Below are 27,045 nucleotides of genomic sequence, written 5' to 3'. Positions count from 1 at the left end.
GAAAGTCTGGATTTTCCTCATGCTTTCTTTTTACCTTTAATATATCTAAAATAGAGGTTTGGAGAGACAACATTGAATTAGGTTTTAAGTGAGTTTGTACTTCTATATGCAGATATAAATGCATATTTAGGAAGCCTTTTCTACCTCCCCCCTTCGAGTCATCCATGGCAACAAGCCACAACCTAAGTAATTAAAAAAAAAACCATACAGCAGCATTACTAAAATCATTCTTTCACGATGATTAAATGCACCAAGCCACAGAGCCATATTTTTTCAGACTCGTGAGCAAGAACCTAATGACATTTAGGGTACACTAACCTGTCTCATGTGTATAGCTTCTTGAACTTCACTGTCTAGTTCTGTCAGCTCAGCAAGGGTGTTTTCCAGGTCAGCAGGTATCAGCTCCTTTGCTTTCATATATTTCTCCTTCTCTTTATTACTCAGTGCATTCATTATTCTCAGGCTTGACTGTACCTCTTCCTGATGTATCTGAACCTTTCGGATTTCTTCTTGGATGTTTTGCAGTTTGAGATCCAAACTTAACGCTCCATTAAGTTCTGTTTTTACCCATCTCAACCAGTCAAGTGAGCGGCAGATTTCTGTCTGGAAGTCTATGCTTTGCACAAGTCTGTTCTCACACTCCATCACAATGTCACCAATGGTAGCATGCAAAGACTTTAGTTTCTCTTGCCAAGACTGCACTTGACGATTTGTTGTCTCATATGCAGATGAGTCAAGCTGAGGAGAAAGGGCTTCTAGAGATTCAGTTATTTGCTTTAGAAGACTCCCTGAGTCTTGCAAACTGCCCACCAGAGAATGGTATATTTTCAACTTTTCTTCTATTGGGAGCGTTTCTTCATTTACCTTAATCTGCTCCTTCTTCACTGCCTCTAGTTGTGCCTCAAACTGCATACACATTTTCTCATGTTTCTGGCATGCCTCTATTGTGTCTTCCAACAGGCTGATTTTCTGTTCTATTTGCCTCTTCAACTTGTGATATAATGCAACAAGTTTTAACATCTCATCTGGCTGCCATGGCTGACCAGTGCTTCGAAAAGCCTCCTTCTTCTGGTTTAGTTCATCCACTGCTGCACCAAGGCTCACTATTTCACCTAAGAGATCTTTGTAGACCTGCTGGAGTGACACAACTTCTTTGGCTAAAACAGCAGCTGGAGCTTTGTCCATGTTAATAAACTGATCTTCTAGCTCATTCAGAGCTTTACTTGTCAACTCAATCAAAGAGGCATACTCTTTTCTGGCATAAATTGCCTCCTGAACCTTATATAATTTTTCTTTTGCCAGAGCAGTGACAATATTGAATTGCTGAGGGAGAATGTTAAGCTTTTCATCCAGATAAGAATGATCCACTTCATTAAGCGATGGTAGGATTTCCTGGCCATCTCTTTGCAGTGCTAGTAATAGATTTTCATATTCTGGGGATTGCTCAAGAATCTGTTGATATTTTGCCAACTGTGTGTATAGTTCAGAGTTACTATTCATTACATTGACTTCTGGGAATGTGACAATATCAGCTTGTTTTATCCAATGGCAAGCTTTATCCAAGTCTTCTTTGAAATATTTCCTGGAAACTATGTTTTTCTCGAGTTCTAACAATCTCTGGTTACACTTTTGTAAAACAGTGTCATATGCATTCTGTAGTTCTTGCAGTTTACCTAACACTTCGCCCTTTTCTTGTTCTGTTGCTTCTTTCATTACATCCCTTCCTTGAGTCCACAACCCTGTGAGTTCATTTTGAAATGCCTTCAGGTTAGCCTGGGCATTCTTACAAGTTCTGATCTGTTTGTTCACATCTTCTGGCAACAGACAGATGTGTTCCGGAAATGTTACCTTCTTCTCATGCTGTTGAATTTGGTTTGTAGCCTGAAAGACTGCCATAAGAAACTGGGTCTTTTCAGACAGTGCTTTATTCAGGTGCTTTCTCCTCTGGCCAACCAGACTGCTGAGACAATCTACATGGTGCTGTGCATCAGACAGTGCTTTCTGCAGCTCCTGCCTTTCATTGAGGCCTAGGTTGGTCATCACCCTGTCAGCATCCTTCACGAGCATCTTCAGAACAAGCTGCTTGGCTTCAAGCTCACTGCAGACGGTAAGATGATCCATGAGAAGACTCTGAGCCAAATCTGGAGGAGGGCTCTGTTTAAGCGCCTCTGAGATACTAGGTTGCTGCTCCTCTGCCCATTCCATTAATTCCTGAAATTTGGAACGCACCAAACTGAGCTCTTCTAAGGTCGTAACAGAAACCTGAATTTTCCTTTTGACAAAGTCCTCCAGCTGAGTCCAGCGTTGCTCAAAATGACCATATTGCTCCTTTACTAATTCTTTGTCATCAATATTCAGATGTTCTATCATCTTCTGTTTCCGATCTTTAAAATCTTCCAAAGCAAATCTCCTTTCTTGTAGTGCCACTGACAATTTTCGTAAAGCTTCAAGATGCATGTTTGTACTTTCAGCATCAGATCTGTTAACAAAACAGACAGGAAAAATTAATTATTAGATCCTACCTCAGATCAGACTTTTAAAAGAAGTCAGAATGAATTACAAGCACTTTATAAACTGAAATCGATACAATATAAATACCTACAGTTTTCAGATTCTTTGGAAGGTACCAGTATTGAATATTATTGAACATTTGGGACTAAACAACCCCATGCAGTGCTACAGACTTGGGAAAGAGTGGCTGGAAAGCTGCCTGACAGAGAAGTAGCTGGGGGTGTTGGTTGGCAGTCAACTGAATATGAGCCAGCAGTGTGCCCAGGTGGCCAAGAAGGCCAGTAGCATCTTGGCTTGTATCAGAAATAGGATGGCCAGCAGGACCAAGGAAGTGATTCTGCCCCTGTGCTCAGCACTGGTGAGGCTGCACTTTGAATACTGTGTCCAGTTTTGGGCCCCTCACTACAAGAAAGATATTGAGGTCCTGGACGGTGTCCAGAGAAAAGCAATGAGGCTGGTGAAGGGACTGAAGAACAAGTCTTATGAGGAGTGGCAGAGGGAATTGAGGTTGTTTAGCCTGAAGAAGAGTATGCTAAGGGGAGAAATTATTACTGTCTACGACTACCTGAAAGGAAGTTATAGAGAAGTGGGTGCTGGTTTCTTCACCCAAGTGACAGGTGATAGGATGAGAGGGAATAGTCTTAAGCTGACTTAAGGGAAGTTTAGATTGGACATTAGGAAAAACTTTTTCACCGAAAGGGTTATCAAGCACTTGAACAGGCTGTCCATGGAGGTGGTTGAGTCACCACCCTGGAGGTATTTAAAACACAATTAGATGAAGAGCTTAGGGAAATGATTTAGTAGTGGACAGGTACAGTTGGACTTATTGATCTGAAAGGTTTTTTCCAGCCTAGTGATTCTATGATTAATTAAAATTTTAACATTTTTATTCCTCTCCCTTTCATGTGCAATGTGGTCAATCAGGCTAACCATACTAATTAACATGAATACTACAGAACATACTGTTTATATTGCACATATGAACAAAAGGCACTAAGACTAAAGTGAATCTTGTTCCATGGCAGCGAGAGCAGCAGTGTCTCAATTTTACACACAGCTGGTGTACTTACGCTATACAAAACACCATAATTATTCAGAAGCAGAAACTAAACTTAAAATAATGACCTAATAGATAAAACAAAATATCACAATTAAAACCACACAGAGATAGGATCAGTCAGTTGTTGCTTAAAGACAAACACTGAACATCTGGCTTCTCAACTTGTCGTCATTTCAATACAAGTAATTGTCCCATAATAGATAAGGGAGACCTGCTTTTAATTAAGCAGGGAAAAGGGGATTTTTAGTGTTTACAGAGACACTCTGTAAACATCTTTTTCAATGTACATGCACTAAGTCAGCTTTGTGTGTGCTATTTCCTTTTTACCTAGCCAGGTTGTCCCACTCTTTTGTGAGCTTTTCCAAGAAAACTTCAACTACATTCATGCGATCATGGTAATCCCCTGTCCTCTGCAGATCCTCCTCCCTCTGTATGAGCAAACTGTGTGCCTGAAGGCAGAGGTCCAGCCACTGGTTGCTCAGCTCTTCTATTTCCTTGTGTTCAGGTGATTCCTGTCCTTGGGTTAGTTTGTTCATCTTCTCAGTTACAGAGGTAAGAGCTGACTGCTTGGACTGCAACTTCTGACTGAATTCCTGAAAAAGATACAAGTCAAAACCAATACGTTGACATATACTCAAAATTATAAGATGGAATTTAAATAAAAACTCTGAAATAAATTAATTGTGTAAGGACTAATGATCTGCCCAGACAAAATGATGTGAGAATGTAAATTGGAAGAAGTGTCTTCTCTGCTCCCATAATCTTTCTGTTAATCTTCTCAGGTGAGGATGTGTTGGTTATAGATGTGAAAACAAATCAGAGCAGTTCCCAAATGCCAGTGATAGACAGAAATCACAAATCAAGTCACATCTTGTTGTCCAGGTTTCTGGACTAGCACAGCTCACACCATACACTAAAACATGCATGATAGTCTCGTTCTCATAAGAATTCATTTTACCATTACTGTTTCTAGCTCATTTTTCTCCCTTTTCTTTTTCATTAGAAACTAAAAATAGGAAACATGGTCCATGAGTCAGTAAACCCCCACATCCATACTTCGTTTTGCTCCTACTTCTACAACAGCGTTCATTACCACTGTCATTATTGTAACAAAGCCAATGATTATCTAGGTATGCTTGCTATTAGAGTTAATAAATTACAGTAAATAAAAGAGTCCATCTGCACTCACATTTCTTACTTAATGAAGAAGTCAAAGAGAAGCCCAAAAACCAACATACAATCTTCTGACAACTAGAACTAACCAAATATTTTTCAGCACTTGCACATTGTCTGGGCTAAATATAATCTTTTCCCAAATTGTAGTTCCAATAACCACAACTAAACAACCATGCCCAGTGCCAGCACTTTGCTGGGATGATACATTTTCACTGAGGGCTAGGAAAGGTTCTGGAGAAGAGACGTTACTGCCCAGCTCTGCCTCATTCCTCTTTGTGCATGCTTCAAATGGAGGTAGACATCTTCAATTACCAGAGCAAATTCTAGGAAAAAAATATATGTTGCACCACATTTGACAGTACAGCAGGTACCTGTTTTTCATAATAATCCAAAGCTCTTGAGTGAAATAGTGAAGAAATACAGACTCATGCCTCTTTCTGTACTCTAATGATAGCTACTGTAACAGCTTTCAGTCCTCATGTGCTGAGGTATCTTCAAGGACTATGACACTTACTCCAATATTTGCACAGAACAGACCTGAGATGGAAGTGCTGTTTACTTTTCACTTAACTTCTGGCATATGAGAAAAAGAATACAAGAAAAGTCTAGAACAAAAATGCAAAATCCAAGCATTTCATCAGTTATCAAAGAGATAATCTGTTTTCCTGCTTCCTTTTGTAACTTTACTGAGGTCTGTGATGTGTGCAGAATGGCCATAAAAACTCTTTCATTTGTAAACGAATGGAGACCTGAAGGCATTTGTCTCACCACTTAGGATAAATTAAATTGGGTTTCCATCATGCCTATTCTCCAATGGTTTTCAGAGTCCAGCAACATTGAATAGTTTCCTAGACTAATTTTTAAATAGATCTAAATGATTTAGAATTATCGAAATCAAAGCAAATATAAGATCTGTAATTTGCAGTTTTTACATGCTCAGCAATTAGTCTATTAAAAATGAAGGCAAATCAGGACAGTAGTCTAAGCATTGTCTACTGTTAAAAAAAAACAAAACCAGAATTCAAGTACAACATTTTGCTTTCTGTGTCACCCTACAGATCCATAAGGAAACTTTCCTCTGTCTTCTCAGCCTCTGCCATAGAACGCATTAGCAACTCTATGCAATACATGCATATAAAAGTAATTATAATATCAGCTACAGGTAGAACTACTACCTTACCTTCTGTTCTTAACCTAAGTTTACCTTACCTTAACCTGGAGCACCATATTCTGGGCAATGTTTAGCTCCAACTCTGCCCGTCTCCTTTTCAGATTCTGTAGTTGCTGATCTGCATCTTGGAAATATATCCAGAGCTCAGCCTTCATTTGTTTGATCTCTTCCCAACCTTGAGCCAAAAACTGTGAGTGCATTACCTGTTGCTCAATCTAGAAGAAAAGAAATGCAAAGGAGTAGGAATGCTTTAATGCAGTTATTTTTGGAGAATGGAGGATGAATACCATTCTTCCTCTGAGCACAATACTGTACTAAAAGCAAATTTCTGTGCTCGATTATGAAGGAGCTAATATTATCCACAAAAAGAGTCTTAACCTTTAAAAGTCATAAAAATCAGACCTATCAAAGGAAAGCTGTGGAAAAAAAACGTCATTCACCCTTGAGAGAAGCAAGTATATTTATGACTGTGTGTATTTCGAGGCGTTCTTAGTCCTCTGGTAAAGCTTAAATTAACTGTATGATTTAATCTATTGCATGTCAAGAATATTCTGGACTGGGCCCTGCATGCCTTCACAAAGACCAAATAAAAGCTTAAACTAAATATTTTCATTTAATTTGCTTAGGCGAGTTATTTTCCCCATATGCCTTTTGTAAAATGCAAATAAGAGTACTTACCAGATCTAAGCCCATCGATCACCTTAAACAATAGGTACATAGCTTCTTTTGCTCCCTTTTGATGGCTAATCTGAATTTGTACAATGTGCTTCTCTGGTATGGAATACTGTTACTGCATATATTGCATGTTCACTCTCAGTAGAAGTAATTTCAAAAATCTGATTGTATTTGTAAGTGTAACTAAATTTTTCACGTACCACAACAGGAATATGCATTATGTTTCTTTTCTAATAACTTATATTTATAATTTTATTTTTAAAACCAAGCAAAAAGCTACTTCAAAACCTAAAACTGAGGTATGTATCTATAAATTCATACGCTAAAATAGATGCACACTGATATATTAATTGAGCCATTATATTTTTTATGATCGTTATAATTAGTACACCCTAATAAGAACATCAGCCTACTGTCCAAGCTTTAATAAAATACAGAAAAGAATATATTGAATTGCATTTATTGAAAACAAATAAGTTGGATCAGGTTTGCTTCCACAGAATGTTATTCGGTGGCTTTACATCAACATCTTGTAACATTGCTTAGACACCTTTAGCAATCTTTGTTGTGTGTATTTGCATTGCTGTTCTAGTAGCACTGTGTGAATTTAATTGGGAAAAAAATAAAAGAAAGTAAAACTATTTCTACAAGAAATATTGAAATATTTAAGATGAAAGTAAGAAGACATATCTCTAAACCATTACCCAATGTGACCTTTTTAAGAGATGACAGATCAGGCAGTTAAAGCTCTAAATAGGATTAAAAGCTGGTTCTTATGGCTATCTTGTACCGTTTGTTTTGTTTGTTGAATATCTGTTGCTGTAGTCTTCACTGTAGCATCTGACAGATCACACATGGAGCACAGAAGGTCCAAGTACGTGTTGGCCTGCTCCTGCAGAGCCCGGAAATGTTTTACCTGAGGGGAGACAATCCTCAAATAAACTCTGAGGCTGTGGAAATAATCTCTGACTTTATTACAATAATGCATTTTAGTATTTTTATCTTATTATTTCCAAAAGATGAAATGTAGGCATACACTACTTTGTTAGGTAAGGCTGTTCTGTCATAATTAGGGAGAAGAGTAACTCTTTAAAACTTGGTTATCAACCAATTATCACAAGTACTTACCTAGCTTACTTCTTTATAAATAAAACATTACATACACACACAGTTTCAGCACGGTGACTTATTTTCTGAAGGTGAATGGGAAGCTGGGGTTTATCTAATTATTAAGTGTCACGTTGCCTATAGCTATAAAATTCTCCAGTGTCTGAAAGATTATATGAGATCCAGTCCATTGGCGCAACACACTTTCCCACACATTCTGAAGCCTTCCCAGTGTCCCAAATTTCTACAATTGCCAACATCAGACAACACAATGCTGTTGAGGCTTCTTGCTCTTGATGTTGCCTGTAAAAGCTTACCTCTCCCTATGATGAATTACCTCATTCTAGAGGAAAATTATGATACTTGAGCAGACAAGCAGGGCCATAACATACCTCCTAGACCCCTAGGGAGGAGGGGTAAGTAAACTAGAGGGCTAGTGGCGGTTCCTTGTGGACAAAAACTTAACACAACAGCAGTGTCCCCTTGTGGCAACCCCAAACTACTTTATTAGCAAGAACGCAGAGAGCAACCTGTGGGAAGCAATTATTCTCCTGTACTTAACACTTGTCAGGCTGCCCCTGGTGTAGACGGGCCAGTTTCCCTCTTCCCAAATAGAAGAGATAATGGCAAACTGATGCAAGTCCAGCAAAGGGCTGGGGAAATAAGGGTCATTTAGACAGGTCTGAAGGAACTAGATTTGTTCAGCCTGGAGAATAGAGACTAATTGCAGTCTGTTGTTACTGAAAATGGTGGGGATCAGTAGAGGCAGCACTGAGAAAACAGAGCCAAACTCTTTGCTGATGTGAGCTGAAAAAAGTCTAGGGGGAAAAGTGACAAGTTGCAGCAAGGAAATTCCTCCTAGATATAAGGCAAACTATTTTTCACAGTGAAAACAGTTAAGCACCGCAAGTCCCTAGTCCTTAGGGATTGTCAGGGCCCTCAGTGCACCAAAGGGCTCTGCAACCTCTATCCTCCCTCTCCTTGGAGGCTGGTTGCCTCTGCTCAGGGACAGCTTTGACTTGGCCCAGCTGGCACCCGGCCAATGGAAATGCATTCAGAAGCCTTCCACCTTGCTCAAGAACTGCATATATTGTTTTAACTGCCTGCTAACAGACTCTGTGTCCATGGTGCTGAGACCAGATCTCCTACAGGAACATTAGTAGACAGATGGGCAACTGGACAAGCAGAAAGACACAACCTCTCTGCTAAATTAGTTAATTTTTTTTTCAGGTAAAATATTTCCAAGCATTAAGCAGAGCTAGCAAAGGCCCCTATGTGATTTTTCATCTACAGTTATTTTTCACTCAAGATAATCCTTTTGGACCTGGAAAAGAATAACAAGGCTACACAGCCCTCTTAGATGAGTATACAACTTCTATCTGACTCCTAAAGCTTTTACCTGAACTCACCTCATCAAGGATAACTGAGCATTTTAAAGTGCTGAACATTTACCTGCTTAACTGCATCTGCCAGGCTGAAAGGTGGCCAGGTAGTTGGCTTTAGCTCTGACTGCACTGTAGACAGCCAAGTCTGGCACTGCTGTAGCGTGTCCTGACGATTAACATGCTTCTGGAGTTCTTGTTCCAAACTCTGGTACACCTAAAATAGACATTTTGTAATGTCATTGCATTTTCAAACACCACTTGCTCTCTTCTCCCTTTCTGAGAACCCCAGATAAAACAGAATTATCAAAATTGTGGTTATTTTAGCAATTTTACATAAAAATACCAAGGGATGAAAGCTCCTTAAGCTCTCACTGTATCTTGCATTCCTGTTCACATTTTGCCTTTGGCCCACTATGAGGTTTTACTTTACCTCTACATCTTACTATGAAGTCTACTTTCCCCCCTACCCCTCTGTGCTGGCTTGATCTCCTAACTGAATTAACAGAATGAGCCAGCCGTTCTTAATTGTATATTATGGTTTTACTAAGAGAGACAGTATTTTCCAGCACATAATTACATATGCAAACTACTGACACTAGGAGTGCAATTTCCTCCCTAATTTTTCAAGTAGGAATAGTTCTAATATCTTCGTTGCAGCTGCTGAGAAGCTAGTGTAATATACAGGTAGTGAGGGTGTGGATAGATTATGGTAAAAAATGATAAGCAGCAAGTTTTTTTTTGCTGGTTGCAAGGCAACATTTGATCACAAGGAATTCAACAGTATCACAGGAATGATGAAGTCCTACATTATTAACCTGTATGCTCAATTTAAACAGAAACAGTAGAAAGAGTTTTACACTATTTAGAGCAACAAGCACATATAGAAATAAGAATCGTAGAATCATAGAATGCCTGTTATTCCTTAATAGCATGGAAATATTTTTTAAACAAGGCTCACTCTCTGGGCTGTGCTACATATGGCAGAATAGCTATCCTTTGTCCCCTGAAGATGGCTTTGTATGTTTTGCTTAAATTTTGCTTGAAGATGTTCCGTGCATTGATTGATCAAGTGATCACCTTTACTCTTAAGGTTGTTCAAACGGTCTTCAAATCCTGAAATGTCTTCCATGATAGCCTATGAAATAGATAAAATACTTTTGAAGGAATATTTTAACCTTAAAAGATGTTCTGCCTCACAGCTTTTAAAATTAGTTTTGGGGTTTGTTTTTTTCTTTTTCTCTTTTTCTCACCCTTTTTCTTCAGATTTGGAAAAAAGTTTCTGGACAATGTGTATTGTTATAGTCAAACTATTAGGGTGCATACTTATTGTCAAAAGTCTGTATATAGCTATCCCACAAAAACATCAGTAGCACTGTCCAAATGTGTAAACATTATATACTCATGCCCCAAGATCACCCTTAATCTTCCTTTGTTGTGTGCTCTTCAGGGCTCCAACAGCTTTGCTTATGTCTAGTAAGGAGGACTAAAATTGATGCTGAATCATATCTTACTCCTTAAGATAGTTTTTTTCCACTGACTTTGGTGGAGCCAGATTTTTATCCAAGGAGGCTACTTAAAGAATAACACACTAATCACAATTAATTAAAAGATTTCAATATTCACCCTTGGAATCTCAGTTTCAGGGAGTGTTGGAGAGGATTGGATTTTGCTTTCTTTGCCTTCTAGAAAGCATTGACTACCAATATAGTGAATGATTATCATTAACAGCAACCACAAAAATACCTTGAATGAAAGCAACAGAGGAAATGGTACAACCTAATAGAGTTTTAAAAAAACCATGAAAATGTAAAATATTTTTTCGTCCCTAAAAGTGCCAGAGCAAGACAGTACCAGTCACTCCAGTGCCTTAGGAGTAAAATGACCCTAAACTGCTTTTTGTGGTCTATTTCCTGAGACATGTTAGGAAAAATCTGACACAAAATTCAGACCAAGGTACAACAAAGCTCTTTGGAGATGCAATCTCATCCAAGAAACAGTGCTAACAACAAGGTAGATTTGAAAAATGCATTAATGACACAGATGTTTATTTACACAGTTAGCAGTACGAGGAATTAAATAGGTGAATGACAAATAACTAGAACTGTGGAGTGGAGACAGAGAAGCAAAGAAGAAAATTTCTGTTCTACTAGACAAAGGAAGTTTACTCGATAGCAAACCCACCTTGTGGTTAGCTAGTTGCTGAGTGATTATTTCAAGATTGTTACTCTCCATGAGGTCAGGGTTGACCAGTCTGCTGGACATATGTAACAACCACTTCTCAACTTCTTGCAAATCACTATTGTAATCTTCATGTTCTTTTACTCTCACCTCTAAGGTTTCAACATATGCCTGCAGGTCCACAACAACCACAGTTAAAATTATCAAGTAATAAGAATAATAACTGCCTCCCCACAAAAATAAACCAAAACCAAAAAAAACCCAAACCAAAAGCCACCTAGAGCCTGAAAGCACAGTAAGAGACTTATCTTCTGTTCCTGTGAGCGACTCTCACATGATTAGACTGTTAAGGAAGACAAAGGGATTACTTTGTGTGAATCAACTCTGCAGCACTGAGCAGTATTTTTACTCCAGATGAAATACAATACTTTGAAGATTGAGTAAAACACTGAGGAGCTCCCTACTTTAAGAAAAGGAACACTATCAACTTAAAATTAAGTTCACTTAGAAATAGTTATAACACACTCTTTGAGAGAGCGCACGTGACCTACCAAAAGCTACAACTGTGTCCCTGCTGCTTACAGCCTTTGCAGGTACACATTGTCTGCAGTTGTGGTAGGCATATTAAGAATGTATACCTTGAGTCAGAACGTCTTTATTCTTTTCAGGAAAGATTTTTTATAATCTTCCCTACATTTAAGTCATCAACATTACAGTTTTGTGGAACTGATTAGAAGAATGTCTATTAATTAAAAATCAACTGTCAAAAAATAAAATCCCCTGATATTGGCAGATAGGCTACAATTAGAGGTATTTAGATCAAACAAAAGTACTACCATGGTTGCAGAGATTATCCTTGTTAGGAGGACAACCTCTTAAAGCTTTAGGAATAATCATACTTTAGGATGCATTTAGAAGTATTAGACCTCTCAACATAATAAATAGAGGTGGACTAATGAATCATTGTTAATTAATAATGCCCTTGCTGAGTTAAATTATATCCTTCTTTCCATTAATTTTTTTTTCCAGTGACTTCCACTCATCAGTTAGGGTTAGATTAAACAGGGTCTGTGTGAAATCTAGCAGATACAAGAGACAAAACAGTATAATTTAAGAGCATCTGTCCCTTCACGAAATAATGTATTCAGAAATCTATCCAAAGCAATTAAAAATAGTAACAGTAGTACAAACTAGTCACTGATGTATTTCCATATGGAAAATGTTCTTTCCATATTCAAAAATACCCACCCTCACCCCCTCCACCCCCCCAAAAAAGGAAAAAAAATTTAAATCTAACTGGCTTGTGTATGGGGTGTAACAGGACAGCATGAAACAAATAGTCAAACTTCTTAAAGAGGTGAAAAGATAGCAAATCCAAAAAATCTAGAGTTTTCTTCCTGACTTTTTACCTTTGTTGTGCTGCAGAATTCCTGGTAAGTGCTTTGAAGGTCTTGAATTTTGTTCTTTAGAGTCCCATCTTTCACCAGATCAAAAAGTGCTTCCCCCTTTTCAATCACTGATTTTATTGATGGCTCATGGGACAGAACAGTCTGCTGTATGGACTACAATGCAAACAAGAATTATTCATTAACTTCCCTTTGGTCTGAAGCACAGCCTTCTATTATCAGACCATCCTTTCCAGATGAGAAGAGCTTTGCTAGCAGTACAGGACAAGGTTTCTCAGCCATGCCCTGAGACACCTACTTTGCAGCAATTATTCGTTTTACAGGTGGCTACTAGTATGGCTGATAATCTGGAACTGGTGAGGGAAAGAGGGTTAATATGTGTGAATGAGCAAGTGCTAGGGATATAATTTGCTGAAACGGACAAATTCTGCAAATAGGTGGGAAAGCATCACCAAAGCCCTCCCCTTAATGAGATAATACGCACACAAGTACATAAGACTACTCTGAAGAGCATGCAATCTGATCAGTTATGTCATTGTGCTGCTGGCTCAGACAGCACAGCACATAACAGCATCCATCAAATGGCAGTGAGATATCAGCTCCACAAATGTGTAGAAAGTAAGCACACACCTACAATAATATGAGTCAGTATTGAAGCTGGCAGGGGGCAGGGGGCAGATTCAGAGAGAAAGCCTTGACACTGTGCAGCTACTGCTCAGCAACAGCCAAAACACTGTTTTGTTAAAACCACTGTTTTAACCACTAATGTAAAGCACAGCACCATATGACCTGCTATGAAGAGATTTAGCTTCATTCCAGCTAGACCCAGTACACGTCATGAAACATCTGTAAACCCAGAGTATTTTACAAAAACATTGTTAAGAGAAGCAATAGGGTTTGTTGTCATTTTTTATGACTGGGGGAAAAAAAAAAAAGAACACTTCATTAAAATCCTAACCAAAACCAGAGGAGGCCTCAGTAGCTGACTGTCTTAGCTGTCAGCTGATCTAGGACATGCAGCTTTAAACAGAAAGCTGATTAAGCCAATGTAATCGCAAGTAGTCTGCAGTGAAGAAAGAGCAACTGATTTCTATTTTTGCTTAAAGAGCAACTAACTCCGTTAATGTCACTGGATTAACTCATATGTGTACTCATAAAAGAATTTTGCTCCATAACAGAAAATTTTCAGATGTGGGAGCCCTAATAGGATACTCAGATTTCAAACCCAGGTGCTCATTCTGGTTTATAGATACAGATATTCTGCCTCTTTTCACTCTGATGTTGATTTGGACATCCAGATCAGAGACATCTCATACATCTAATGAGGAAACTTGAAGAGACATCTGGATCAGAGGATTTATTGTGAGTCACCAGGTCAAAATCGATTGAATAGTACAAACCATTTTTTACCTTGTATTTGGACAGCTGGGCCTTCTTCTCATAGAGTTCACTCTTTGGCTCCACTGGAGCATGTAACATGGCTTGGTACTCTGTGAGCCACTGAGTCTGTGCCTTGTACTTGTCTGAGAACTCCTTTGCCAGCTGAAGGCACTTTTCAGAAGTTGAGTGCTCTTTCCTGATGGAGCCAGCCAGCTCTTCAAGCTGTTCCACATGATCTCCAATCTCTTTTCTTAACTGGTCAACTTCAGTTTCTTCCATGTACTTTATAGCTCGCTGCGCCTTCTCACGGGCAGATTTCAGTAAACTGTGGCCTATGTCCATATCACTCAGTAGCAACTGTGAAGCAAGTGTTGGTTAACAGAAAGTGCATGCTAGCTCTTGCCTTTTTTTAATTATTATTCATTGTAGTTCTATTATCAGCAAGAAGCTAGCTAACTTTTTTTTTTTTTTTAATTTTGTTAAGGACACAGAAGGAATTGCTAGGGAAACTGAATGGACCTTTCATAATAAAATTGCCTGGAGTTAAGGTGCAGTAAACTAGAAGGAAGCAGAGAAAACAAATACTTCTGTCCCACACTGGATTTGTGAAGATAAACACAGAAACTGAGGGCTATCAGGAGAAGATTCGTACTCCAAATCCTGAATAGATGAAAGTTTTCCCTTAGCATATTATGTTTAAGCAGCAGGACATATAAAAACTCATCTGCAACTCTGAGATGAAATGTGAATTTACTACTGAGTTATTTCAATAAGGAGAAAAAAAGCACTTTTTACTTTTTTTTTACTATGTGCATACCAGTAAATAATAGAAAAACCCCAACAAAACAAACTCATGACAGGATACCTTACAAGGGTAATTAATATTTTAAGTTTAACCTAAAACAAAACACATACAAATGTGCCTTATGAAAGGATAGGATTATATTATTTAGGACTATTCATAACATCAAGAACCAAACTGTGATCTAATGTGTATGAGGTAACAGAAAGTTTTGCATTGAGTGGTCTTTATCCTGTCAGGTTCTCTGGGCAAGGTGAAGTCAGAATTTTAAGCAACTAAGATGCATGTTAAAATATAACCTCTTTTTGGTGAAGAGGAACAAAAACTGTATTCAAGAAAGCTGTACCTCCAGTTTCTGCATTTTTTTCTCCATTGCTGTTTTATCAACCACATCAAACTTGGTGACCACATTTCCGAAGTTCTTGTTAGTAGCTCCATACCAATTTGTGTAAGCACTAAAAGCCAATTCTGACTCCTCTATACAGCGGATTTCTTCTTCCAGAAAATTCATTTGCTCCTTCAAATAAATATGGAGGGTAAGGTGATGAAACAAGAACCACCTAGATGTTTATCATTGCTACTGCTAAAATTAGCACTAAATTGTTACTTATTAATAAAACCTGAGATACTAGGATTAACCACATAAGTTTTGAGTTCTTTCGTATCTATGGATAATTCTCACTGGGGTCTTGTCAGGGTGTACACATAGCAATGACTAATGTCAGAATTGAGTTAATGCTAATCACTGAAAAAGTACTTACATTTTGAAACCTGAACTGTGACTTGTGGCTATGGTACTATGAGACTTATTACTTAAGGTGACCTGAAGATTGTACCTTATCAATTCAAATTTTCCCTATACCTATGTGGTTCCGTAATAACCTGAAAACATTTCTGTAGAGGTCACTCAAACATAGTGAATTATGAATTTCTCTCCTTAAACTGCCAAAAAGGACAGTAATAACATCTGATTAATAATGCATATTTTTGAAAGGGCACTATCCCAATTACCATTCTCTAATATAATTAATTCAATGAAATCCACACGTATGTGTGTAGATCTAAGGATATATATGTGAATATTACATTAGTGAGTCTAGAAAAATGAAGAAACTCTGATAAAGTCTAAGAAAGTCTGTTTATAATTGCTTCTTAACTGACAATTTATGATGCTACATTGAATTGATTTCTGTTACTCACCAATACATGAAGAAGAAGAGTTTGGTAGCGAGATGTAAGCTGCGTAGCCTGGCTTCCCATTCTACTTGCCATGAGACTTTCCTCTAATATTTGCTGAGCCAATACCCCTACTTCCTCCACATCATCTTTGTAGATTGCAATTTCTTCATGCCATTTCTACGACAAAGACGTTATCCAGCTTATATGACTGATTCAAACATCTTAAACACAACACGATTTATTTGTAACTAAGTCAGGAAATCATTGAAAAATGAAACAAATACATAGTTGCAATCATGGATTTATAACAGGAAAATAAAACAGAATCTGGTGAAAGTTAATGTCAAGAATATGGGTGAAGTTTTATCATACCATGTGGACTGCATTTCATTACAACAGATTCAATACTCTTCCCTCGCTCCCCCAGTTAATAACAGAAATGCAACCTGGATTTCCTATAAAAATTACCCCAAGTTTTAAGGGTAACTGTAAAGTGTAACCTTGAATCTCTTCAAATCTGCTTCCTGTGTTTGTTCAGAACCATGACTTCTTGCAGTGACTGAAGGAGAATTATTATATCAACTCAGCAGAGAATTCACAACAGAATTGGTCACACATTACTTATGCTACCACATTAACAATTTCCCCCTCTAGGATTAATCTTTGTTCTGAGTTATGCAATCACATATCACAAAGCATATGAATTCCACATCTCTCTAAGAAATTTCAACAGTGGTATAGCCTTTACGAATAAAATGGGAGGAACCTAGATCCAGAAGGCATGAAGCTCCCTTGGGTCCATCATTCTTGGCACTACATCAGAACGAACTGCAATGCTTCCTGTTATATTCACAGTGCAACCACGCACTGATGTGGAAGCCTAACATGGCATTTTGTTTGAGGAATGATTTAACTATATCCTTTACCTTCATTTGTTGAAGCTGCATCTCCTTTGTTGCTCTACCAGACTGCCTCCCAGTCCTGATAGCAACTTTCTCCTCCAGATCTGTTAGCCACTCATTAACTTTCTGAAATTTTTTCTCCATTAACCTCAATCTGCTCACAGTGGCATTTAATTGGCTTCTTGCTTCAGAAAGCCTGTGTTGATAAACCTGCCAGTCCTGCCGTAAGGATTCTAGGACTCGGTCTTCTATTTGGGGAATGCCCCAGGGAATCACCTCCTCTCTGGCATGGACTGCAGCATTCAGTAATGCTTGTCCTTCTGCACAGTGGACCTGCAGTTCCTGTAAAGGCAGAGTTATGGATACATAGTGTACATTAACAGCTTTCTTTCACACATAGCAAACAAAATCCTCGTTCTACTGAAGACAAAAGCAAGCTACGTCATGTTTTCTATACAGTCCTCCTTAGTTATCTATGGTTGAACACTGTGAGGCTTCAATCTTTTAAAATAAACTTATTTACTTTTACATATGCTTGAGGCATAAGTCCAAAATAATTCTTGATACTCTCTTCTAGACATGCATGGCATTTTTATGCTTATTAGAACTTGATTACAAAGTATGAAGGGGGTTCATCTCATTAGAAAACATAACCAGGAAACTACCTTAACAAAATACAGTTGTGTGTCATCATAGTTTATATTTGAGATATACACTCAGATTTTCAAAATGGATTCAGATTTTGTAAAGTAAACTATAATAACAAGATATATATGCAGAGTCCCTGATTATACGAAGACTGCAGTAGCCTGAATAAAGTAATAAATATTTCATAACTCAAGTACAGACCATTTGCTAACTCAACAACAGGCATGAAAGTATTTTTAGTAAGCTTAAGATCATAACTGGGAAATTACTGAAGTACTGGATGTTCACTGGCACTTCAGTGATTTAGTAATAGTCTTCCCACCTCACCACGGGAGCTAGTCTACACGACTGGAACTGCCTGAAAGTAGCTGCATCTGCATTGTAAGCAATAAAAAGATGAAAACCCAGTGAAAGGAATACTTTTAATATTCTATGAAACACAGGAAAAAGAAGAGGTAGGCCAACACCTAAAACAAATTCAGTACTTGCAAGAAAGCATAAGCATGCCTGGAGATTTCATTCAAGGCCTGACACTTCTTTCAGAAAATGAGTCACAATGTTTCCGCATGCTTTAGTGAAACCCCTTTTGAGCAGCAAAATACTTAAAATGTGATTCCAAGCTGTTCTTGAGACAAAAGATAGACATAACTTTTGTCCGGTAATTACTCTGTTATTTTACAAGTAGGATTTTTTTTGCCTTAGGGTGTCACAATTATGTACCTGTAAGTCTCGGAGTGTTGCCTCCTGTTTCTGGGCATCACCATCAAGATGTGATAAGCAGTCAAGTTTTTCCTGTTCCTTCTCCAGCCATACTTCAAAGGACTTCAGACTTCTTTGGTACTCTTGATGCAACTTAAGCAGTCCTTCAGCTTTTGTTACTGCCTCCTGCTTGTTAAAATAGTTAAATATATGTGCATACATAACTTACTGTATTATCAAACCAAGAAAACATAAAACTTGGACTTCCATCAAGGTGAAGAGTTTGTATCTGATGCTAAGCTTTCCTAGAATTCAAGAGTACTTGGATTCTGAGGATGGCCTGATCAATTACAGGGAAAGAGGGGGTAAATGTGTGGATACAGATACTTATCCTAAAAGATTCTTCACATAAGTTTGGGACTTCTGTGATTTGAAGTTTTGATCTTTTAAATAATGCCTTAGTGTCTAATAACAAAAGACCTTCGTAGATTTTATAACAATTTAAATTGAAACTATTAATAAGAATGTGAGCTTATTTTTTCTTTGCATGATATTTTTTTGCCAATGGAATAATAATTTTCTCTTCAGAGTATCTAATATCTTTAGGCCTGAAGATTGCTCAAGTCCTTTGCAGGTAGTTCCTACAGAGCACAGTGAGAATAAAGAGCAATTCTTCTGTGTACGTGAGTGAGTAAATTACAATAATCTCACAACTCAACACTACAATATTATCATATCTGGGGTACAGCAGGAAAGATGTTATACATTAGCGCAAGACTAGTCTTTCTAAGCACCAGAAAAGTATACTACATGTAATTCACACTCCCTAAGAAATTATGGGAATGGTGAATCAACTTTGGATAGAGGCAAGACAGGCTGCATTCCAGGGTAGTGAGCTATATAAAAATAAAAAAAAAAAAAACCAAACAACTTCCATAAACAGCAGCCAGGAATCTATTGTCTGCTTTACCTATTTCTGACAGGTCTGGGTAGTGGTAGGAAGGAAGAAAAGAATAGTGCTATCAATATTTTACAAGGGCCTTTTGTGTCCAGCAGTCAGAAGAGGGAAAGAGAAACTAGTTCTCTTGCCTCGACAGTAGTTGAAGCGAATTATAGGTCTTGGTCTACTCAGACTTCGGTCACACCTGTCAGGTTTCCCATATGGCCAAAGGATTATTAAAGTATTTGACTATTCCTTAATTCCCAGCTTTTTTCTTTGAAATTTTAATTTCTTTCTAAAGGTTGAACATCCTCTTGACACCAAAAATCATCACCACAGTTGAGACTAGAGAAGACCAAAGTGATGCAGGGTATTAGGTAGAAAGAGAAAGAAGAGATGCTTCTTGTTATATGGGGAAAGAGATACAGAGCTCTCACATCTGACAACTAGCATCCCTTTCTCATTGTTTCTATGGTGATGCTCAAGCCAAGCAAATACAGGAAGTCAGCATAGACTCGTGCAGGAGGAAAAGGTAAAGATTAGAGCATTATCATGCTAGCAGGAATACTAGGTATTCAGTAGCACTTCCCAGGACTTATACATCTCTTTGGCAAACCTGAGTGGGTTCATTCACAGAAGGTCTAAAGAAAGGCAGTGCTTTGCATTCTTTGCAGTTGTGGAAGGGAGTACCACAAAAAAGCAAATCAGAAGTTTGAAAAAGTGAATTTTGGCCCTTTCCAGAGGACAAAGACATCACTGAGACAAGAATGTTCAATTTTCCTGCACTGCAGTCAAGAAAAAGAGTTGTCTGCCTGAGCATACGTTGGGCATGATTTAATTACCACAAAAGAATTTGGGTTAACTGGAGATTAGCTTTAAACATACGATTTTGTCTTCTACCATTTCTTCTTTATCTTATACATTACATCCAAACCCATCTTGATCTTTACCTTTTTATGTCCTAATCTTTTCCAGATCTACAATATTAACACTTATCAGTAAATATAGTACTTATCATGCCTGGTCTTTTGACATTAGAGTCTGTTTACTTGCTAATAAGGTTTGTGTTAAATATTAAGCTTCTGTAGTTGTCAAACATTAGTGAATTATCTGATGGACTGATTATGTTTACTGCAAAACTTACATTTATTCAAATCACAGATGCAGAGATGCTTCCAACTTTTCAGTCGCAATGGGTAAAACCATATCTACACTGAAGACAATGAGATTTTTGACATGGAATTCCTCAGACCATTCACTTGCTGATTTTTTTCAGATTCGGATCTTTAGAACCTTTCTGAAAACATCTGAAGCCCAGTGGTACAGGAAGACAGAATTATAAATCACCCTAAAAACTTTCTGTTACATTAAAACTGCCCCTAAACTTTTATTCCTCATTTGACTGTAAAAGAAATGATCAATGAAAAGACTCTCTTTTTTCTTGTTGCTAACAAAACAGAAAAGAGTGTTATCAAGAAAAACTGTACCCTCGTTCTGTCTTTGAGGAACTTATACCGCTCCTGAAGGTCCTGGAGTTCAAGCTGAGTGACATAATGCTCAGCCATCCCACTTCCTTTCACTTCAATCGTCTCCAACAGGCTGCTGTGACTCAACACCTCTTCACTAAGTAGCTGCAAAAGAGACGGACAAGAACACATTTATGAATAGGCTGCATTAAACAAGACCACAGATTAATCTTGCAGCCTTTTTTATTACTTATAAGTTGGTATGGGCTTGTTGGCTTGTTGTAAAGCAAACACACCTTTGCTTTGCTGAGGGCAGCTGATTTTTCCCTCAGTTCAGCATGTTGCCTTTCAGAAGCATTCATACTTGCTTCTACTTTATCCATCCAGTTGGAAAATTGACGAACATCATCCTGGTAACTTGTCCACTTGGAGAGAGCTCCTTCCAGCTGACTGTAATTTAAAAATACAAATTTGTTGTGATAGTGGAGGTTCTCAAGCTATTTTAGTGGAGATATAGTCATATACAGTTATTCTAGACTATATTTGTAGGAAAGATATATTACAAGTTTAGGAGTCCAAGACAGAGCTGTAAAGTGCCTATAGGTTTTAACTAGTTTAACTAGTGAGCGAAATTCATTGTTTGGCTGATAAAGAGGAATTAAGTTTTCCAAACTTGGAATATTAAGGAAGTCGGTAAGTTAGCAGCTAGCTGACATGTTCTAGCTTTAGTAAATAGCATGCAAATGAAAGCCTAAGATCCAGACCAGAAATTTTCTGTCTCTTTGTATACATTCAAAGGTTGTTGCATCCTAATGTTTATCTTTGTTGTTTTAAATGGAAAGATCTGCAGCTAGTGATGCCCCCCCACAGAAGGCTACGTTTTTACGCCTGTATGCCTTTATTCTGTTACTTTTGAGCATGACTATTGGACACTGTAATTACAGTACCTTCTGTGAAATGCTAGCAACCAGACAGAATCTTGGCAGAGTAACCATTAAAGTCTGCGGCAAGGTTTTCTCATTTCTAAGAACAATTCAAACTGTCAAGTGCAACTCAAAGTAAAATTTACAACAAGATTATGAACATGGAATCCACTTTTAAAAGTATATTGACAATAAGTGCTATAAAAGCTTAGATGCCTCACAGTTTCCTCCCCTTTTTCTACTTCAAATGAGCAAAGCCTCTAGACCTGCAATGTTAGGCATGTGCAGCCATTTTATATGAATTTGACTCTTAATAATAAAACTCTGGGAATTAACTTAGCTTTACAACTAAGCATCATTTTCCACCTCCTACCCATTTTACCTCTTGCACTGGATACAAGCAGACAGAAGAGAAGCCCAGTTGTCCTTCAGGGTTTGCAACTGCCGTTCAATCACTGGTATTCCCTCCAGAGAAGTATTTTGAAGAACAGATTCTCCTCTTGTTAGAACCATTTTCATCTGGATTTCTTTTTCTTGTTTCACTGCTAGCAGTCCCTAAAGAATGAGTGGATAATATACTACTTCTATGCCTAACTGGGCATGAGTATGCTAACTGGCTTTACTAGAAAATGAGCTGATAAAATTTAGCAGTTTTTACAAACAGACAGATGGAAGAGAGACAGTGGGGTGTTCACATCTGGGCTTCACAAGGAGAAAGTAACTTTCAAAGGGTGCATTTAGGCCATTAAAAAAAAAATATCTTAATTGACATGGAAGTTCTCATGGAATCTGTGCAGGTACTTACAGTGTACCAGAGAAGGTAATGCTGGGTGGGAAAAAGTGACAGTCCAAAGGGAATGTGATTTAGATTGAAAAGAGGAGGATTCATTCATTATAGAAAACAAGATGTGATGACAAATCTCTTCTACAGGGCTGAAATATAGTTCTACAATTCTAGGATCTATTTGCAACACAAAAGTACCAACATGTAACTCAGTAAGCTATGAGTAAAATCAGCTTAGAGACTTCAGTTCATGGAGCTGTGCAGTTGCAAACCAACAGCTTCTAACACTATGCAAAGTCACGAAGAGCCTGAAAGCATGAACCTGAAAGACTCAACAAAAAGCCAAAACATGTTTTCAGTATTTTGCTGGAATCTCTTGCTTTTTGATGTATCGTTATAATTTTGAGGACCTGGACATATTTTGGTCACAGATCAAAACCTGAGACATCAATATTATGAAAAGTACTGTTTTCTGAGTACTGCTCTTTAACTACTTTTATGCAGCGGTATCAGTAGATGCTATTTTCTTAACTGTAGCCACTATTTTTAAAGAAAAATAATAGGAGAAGCTGTTTCAAAGGATCCATATCACCTCTAAGATCTAGGAAATACATTAATCTAACAGAAGTTAATATCCTACCTACTTCCATTTAACCTTCAGCAGCCACACTATATCTTTTACATTTTTAGGAGTTGGCATATATGCAGTTTTCCATGTCATAAAGCTACCTATATCCTTATTAATGAAAACTTTTAATAATGAGCTCTTTCCTCTATAAAATAGTTATTGCTGAGTAAATTGAAAATCAGTGTCTGAACAACTGCCACACTAATATGCAACAATTAACGTAAAGTAGCATATATTTTCATTCTTCTAACAGCTAAAACGAGTAGATTTTGGGGTCTATCATTGCCATACCTCTAGCTTTAACATCCGGCTGTCCAGAACACTCTTGTCTGCAGTGGGATGAGAGTAGGAATCCAGCATGTGAACTGCATCAGCCACCCAGTCCTGGAGGTCCTTGACACTATGTGAGAACTGCTGGTGCTCTGCTACGACCCTGTCCATTCTGGAAACTTTCTCCTGCAATTCATACAGCAATTAGTGCCAGCAGCTATTCAAAGACAGCTATTCAAAACAGCATTAGTTTAAACTCTCAGTGCCTAGCCTGATGCTTTAGAGTTTGGTCTATGCCCCTCATTGAACCTTCAGAAGCAGCTGAAGAGGTAATTTTTTTAGAAAATCAACCTATTTGTTTTAGATGAAGATGCTGAGAATGCAACTAATTACTCATAATTATAGGAAGCAATGAATTAATAACTTCTCTGTATTTTGTATTTTCTAAAAAAAAATCACTCTCCTAAGTTTTGAAAAATAATTATTTCAGGTGGCACTTATTGCATAACTAAAATGTTTTGAATACTTGAAACCTATATTGTTTTGAATCTGGGAAAAAAAAATTGGTATAACCAGATGGGGTTTACTTTTTAATCAAAACACATTTGCCAGTGCAAAAGACAAGATAGCTCAGACATACTATAGAGCAGACAAGCAACACAACTGCAGTGTTTCATACTTCAATCTTTCTTTTTCTCCAGTTGCATCAAATGAACTGCTTAAAAGCACATAGACTGGGTGCATTACCTTAGTCAGATTGCTTAGAGTAAGATATTGAGAAGACAACTGAGACACTCTGCGCATAAAGCCTTTGCTGACAGCTTGCTCTTCCCACAGCTGCTGAGCTTTCTCTTTTAGCCTGTTGAGCTGATGCTCGTGGCAGCTTATTTCCTCAAGGACAGACTGTAAAGCACAAGTATGTTAATACTGAGTGGGTGCAAGAAAGCAGGAAACAGAAGCATGAAGGCACCATGAGAAATAGAAGTGACATATGGGCAAGCTTGCTGAGAAAGGCACACCATAAAGCTACAGCAATGAAGCAGCATGTCATAGGAAACGTTGAGGTGCAAAATTTGATGGACAGGATCACCAACAGCAATCCTTGAAATCAAGTCTCATCTCATTTAAAGATCAGGATGCTAGAACAATCAAGCTTTTATAAAGAATTAATGAGACCAAGAGGATGGGACAGAAGAGTCTAGCTGTGTTTAAAAGGCTCATAAGAAGTCACCTGCAACTTTTGCTGTTCTCTTCTCTTGGAAGGAAGATCATGGAGCCGACTGCTACTTCCTTGCACCATCTTCTCAGTTGCAGTCAACCACTCTTGCAGAGGCTCAGCAGTTGCTTCAAAGTCCTTCATCTGGATCTTTAAGTTCTGGGAAGACACACATAATTTCATCAACAGTTCCAGTGTACTGGGCATTACTGTAACACACAACACACAGATCAAGCACACAAAAAGGATAAGCACCTATATACAATTGCAGTCAAATGCCACATAACTCCTCAAAATAAATTACACCAGCTCTGCTCCTTCCCATCCCACAAAGAGACACTGCAATAGAAGTATAAGAGCAGACCTTCTTACGAGGCAAAACAGAGACAACAATGTAGGATATGTCTATACAGTTGAGGGGAGGCTGAAGCAAACTTCCTCTGAACTGAAAGCTTTATAGGTCTTATGAGTTTTGACTCAATGTAAGACTCAGACAGCTAAGACAGTCTGAAAAAAGGCTAATTTGGGATACAAGTTACCTAGCATCTGCATGCAGTCATTCACACTGACTCCTCCTTAAATGGGCTGCCACTGTTCCTAAGTATGACTAAATTCAACCCAATTCTGGGGAAAATTTTTGATTATATCCTTTTTTATTGTGAAATCTTGGTTATAATAATGTGTGCGTAAAGGCACAGTTAGGCATTCCTTTAGAGGCTGAATGTTTGTCTTTAAGGCTAATTCCTCTTGATTAAAAAAAATATCACCTGAAATAATTCATATGGAATAAAAACCTGGACAGGACAGTTTGTGTACCCTAATTATTTACCTCCCCTAGATGCCGACTTTCTTTTTAGCTATAGTTTTGTCACTGAAATTAAATATCAGAATGATAGACTAAGCTCATGAGACTGAAAAATGGTTGTATCTGAGGACATCTTTCCATGGCAACCCTGACATGAAGAAAGGTAAGTCCTTGCTATAAGAGAATTTTCTTTGAAAAGCTTTCCTATACAATGGATTGATTTTTTTATATTTTCTTCTCAGCTGGCTAGGCAGCATTGCTTTGAAACAGGAATGCCTAGAGACTTGAATTCTTCTACACTATGCAGGGAATTCCAGCTAAGACATTTAGACCTTAAAACTTATGACCTTAAAACAGATTATGTTTTTGAGATATTTACCTTCTGTGTTGGTTTATTTGTGAGTTCTGAACACAAAAAGGCACTAGGGCTTATTTAAAAAGTTGCTCAAATAATTACATTTCACCAGTTTGCAATGAGACAACATTTACCCACTGCATGGGGACTCTTCTAAAACAGTCTTTAAAAAAGAAAATGTGTTTTTTCATTCCAGTACATTTGATGAAACTCGCGTTCATGAATTTGAGCAACTGTTGTATTTGCTGCCTTCAGTTAATCTGAAGAACACCCTTCTGTATGAAATACCCTACTCTGTTTTAAGTGGAATCAGGTTATAAGGAGATAAGTAAACAAAAGTAAAATGTAAGTGGAAAAACGGGACTTCTTGAAAACAGCTATTTATTAGTTCTGCCACACCACAAGCACTTAGAGCTATATACAAAATCTAAATTATGCTGTTTGAAATAAAAGGCAAAGAGGAAATTTATACCCAATTTTTCCCCCCTGTGAGTCGTTCAATACCTCCAATGCAGATTCCTTCTGGTGGAGGGTGGTGATAAAATTTTTCCAGTCTTCTTTAGTGGTAGCAGTTTTGTCCTGGATAACTTTAGCCTTGTCCTTTGATAAAACAGCACATAGCATTTCTCCTTTGGATACTACCAGGTTTAGTTTTTGTTGTCCATTCTCACTTCCCGATAAGAATTCCTAAAATAGTAATAAAAGAGCTAATTGTTGAGCCTTGGGTCCTAGTAAAGGTCAACAGCAAGCTGTCAGAAAATTTAACAGGGCTAAGAGTTTACTGTTCCTGCTTATTAACATGGTAGCTCATCTTTTGGTACCTACCATTTTAATATCATCCATATTTATGGGATTTAGAGAATACAACTACTTAATCCATAAGCGCCATGTGTCTAAATGATGTATAAATGAATACTCTGCGGTTACCTGTATGTTCTGCATTTCATGAGACAATTACTGGTCATTTAGTTGGGTATTATAGTTCATGAAATATCCACACTACAGGAAGTGCTACCAGTTTCATTTCAGGGAACTAGCATCCTGGCACAGGTAACAGCCTTGCCATGGGCCACTGCCACACTGTCTAGGCTGTGTGATTTATTCCTCTGCATCCTCAATTTACCTCCTCTGTTTGAAAGTCCTTTTACTCATGGAAATCTTGCACAATGCCAGAATGCAAGAAGCGTATGGAAACAGGCATGCACAAGAATTACACAGAAATGTAAGAAAACAGTCAGATTTTTAAACTGCAGTGTACTGGGATATTTTTCATATAATTTGTAATCACTAGAAGACTTTGTGAGGATTTAGGACTCAAAGGAATTTTCCAGTCTCAAATACCCATATTTAAAACTGTTACTATCGTGATTACGTGGTAC

At 37.9% G+C, this 27,045-nt stretch overlaps 1 protein-coding gene across 1 annotated transcript in view; it reads right to left on the bottom strand.

The window, feature by feature from the left end:
• The window catches only part of SYNE1 (spectrin repeat containing nuclear envelope protein 1), a 285,435-nt gene that overhangs the window by 111,486 nt on the left and 146,904 nt on the right, over window positions 1–27,045 (bottom strand). Inside the window, exons 57-76 of the mRNA XM_069852100.1 lie at window positions 26,171–26,353; window positions 24,522–24,665; window positions 24,038–24,193; window positions 23,312–23,476; window positions 21,991–22,163; window positions 20,982–21,135; window positions 20,707–20,850; window positions 18,301–18,465; window positions 16,957–17,274; window positions 16,052–16,207; window positions 15,198–15,368; window positions 14,080–14,406; window positions 12,673–12,825; window positions 11,267–11,434; window positions 10,044–10,220; window positions 9,153–9,299; window positions 7,384–7,509; window positions 5,957–6,133; window positions 3,899–4,164; window positions 319–2,479 (exon numbers count right to left, since the gene is read on the bottom strand). Of these exons, the coding sequence (XP_069708201.1) occupies window positions 319–2,479; window positions 3,899–4,164; window positions 5,957–6,133; window positions 7,384–7,509; window positions 9,153–9,299; window positions 10,044–10,220; window positions 11,267–11,434; window positions 12,673–12,825; window positions 14,080–14,406; window positions 15,198–15,368; window positions 16,052–16,207; window positions 16,957–17,274; window positions 18,301–18,465; window positions 20,707–20,850; window positions 20,982–21,135; window positions 21,991–22,163; window positions 23,312–23,476; window positions 24,038–24,193; window positions 24,522–24,665; window positions 26,171–26,353 (5,631 nt within the window). The remainder of the gene's footprint in view (window positions 1–318; window positions 2,480–3,898; window positions 4,165–5,956; window positions 6,134–7,383; window positions 7,510–9,152; window positions 9,300–10,043; window positions 10,221–11,266; window positions 11,435–12,672; window positions 12,826–14,079; window positions 14,407–15,197; window positions 15,369–16,051; window positions 16,208–16,956; window positions 17,275–18,300; window positions 18,466–20,706; window positions 20,851–20,981; window positions 21,136–21,990; window positions 22,164–23,311; window positions 23,477–24,037; window positions 24,194–24,521; window positions 24,666–26,170; window positions 26,354–27,045) is intronic.

The sequence above is a fragment of the Phaenicophaeus curvirostris genome, chromosome 2, assembly GCF_032191515.1.
Source record: "Phaenicophaeus curvirostris isolate KB17595 chromosome 2, BPBGC_Pcur_1.0, whole genome shotgun sequence".
Classification (NCBI taxonomy): domain Eukaryota; kingdom Metazoa; phylum Chordata; class Aves; order Cuculiformes; family Cuculidae; genus Phaenicophaeus; species Phaenicophaeus curvirostris.
This window is presented reverse-complemented; position numbering and strand designations above follow the sequence as displayed.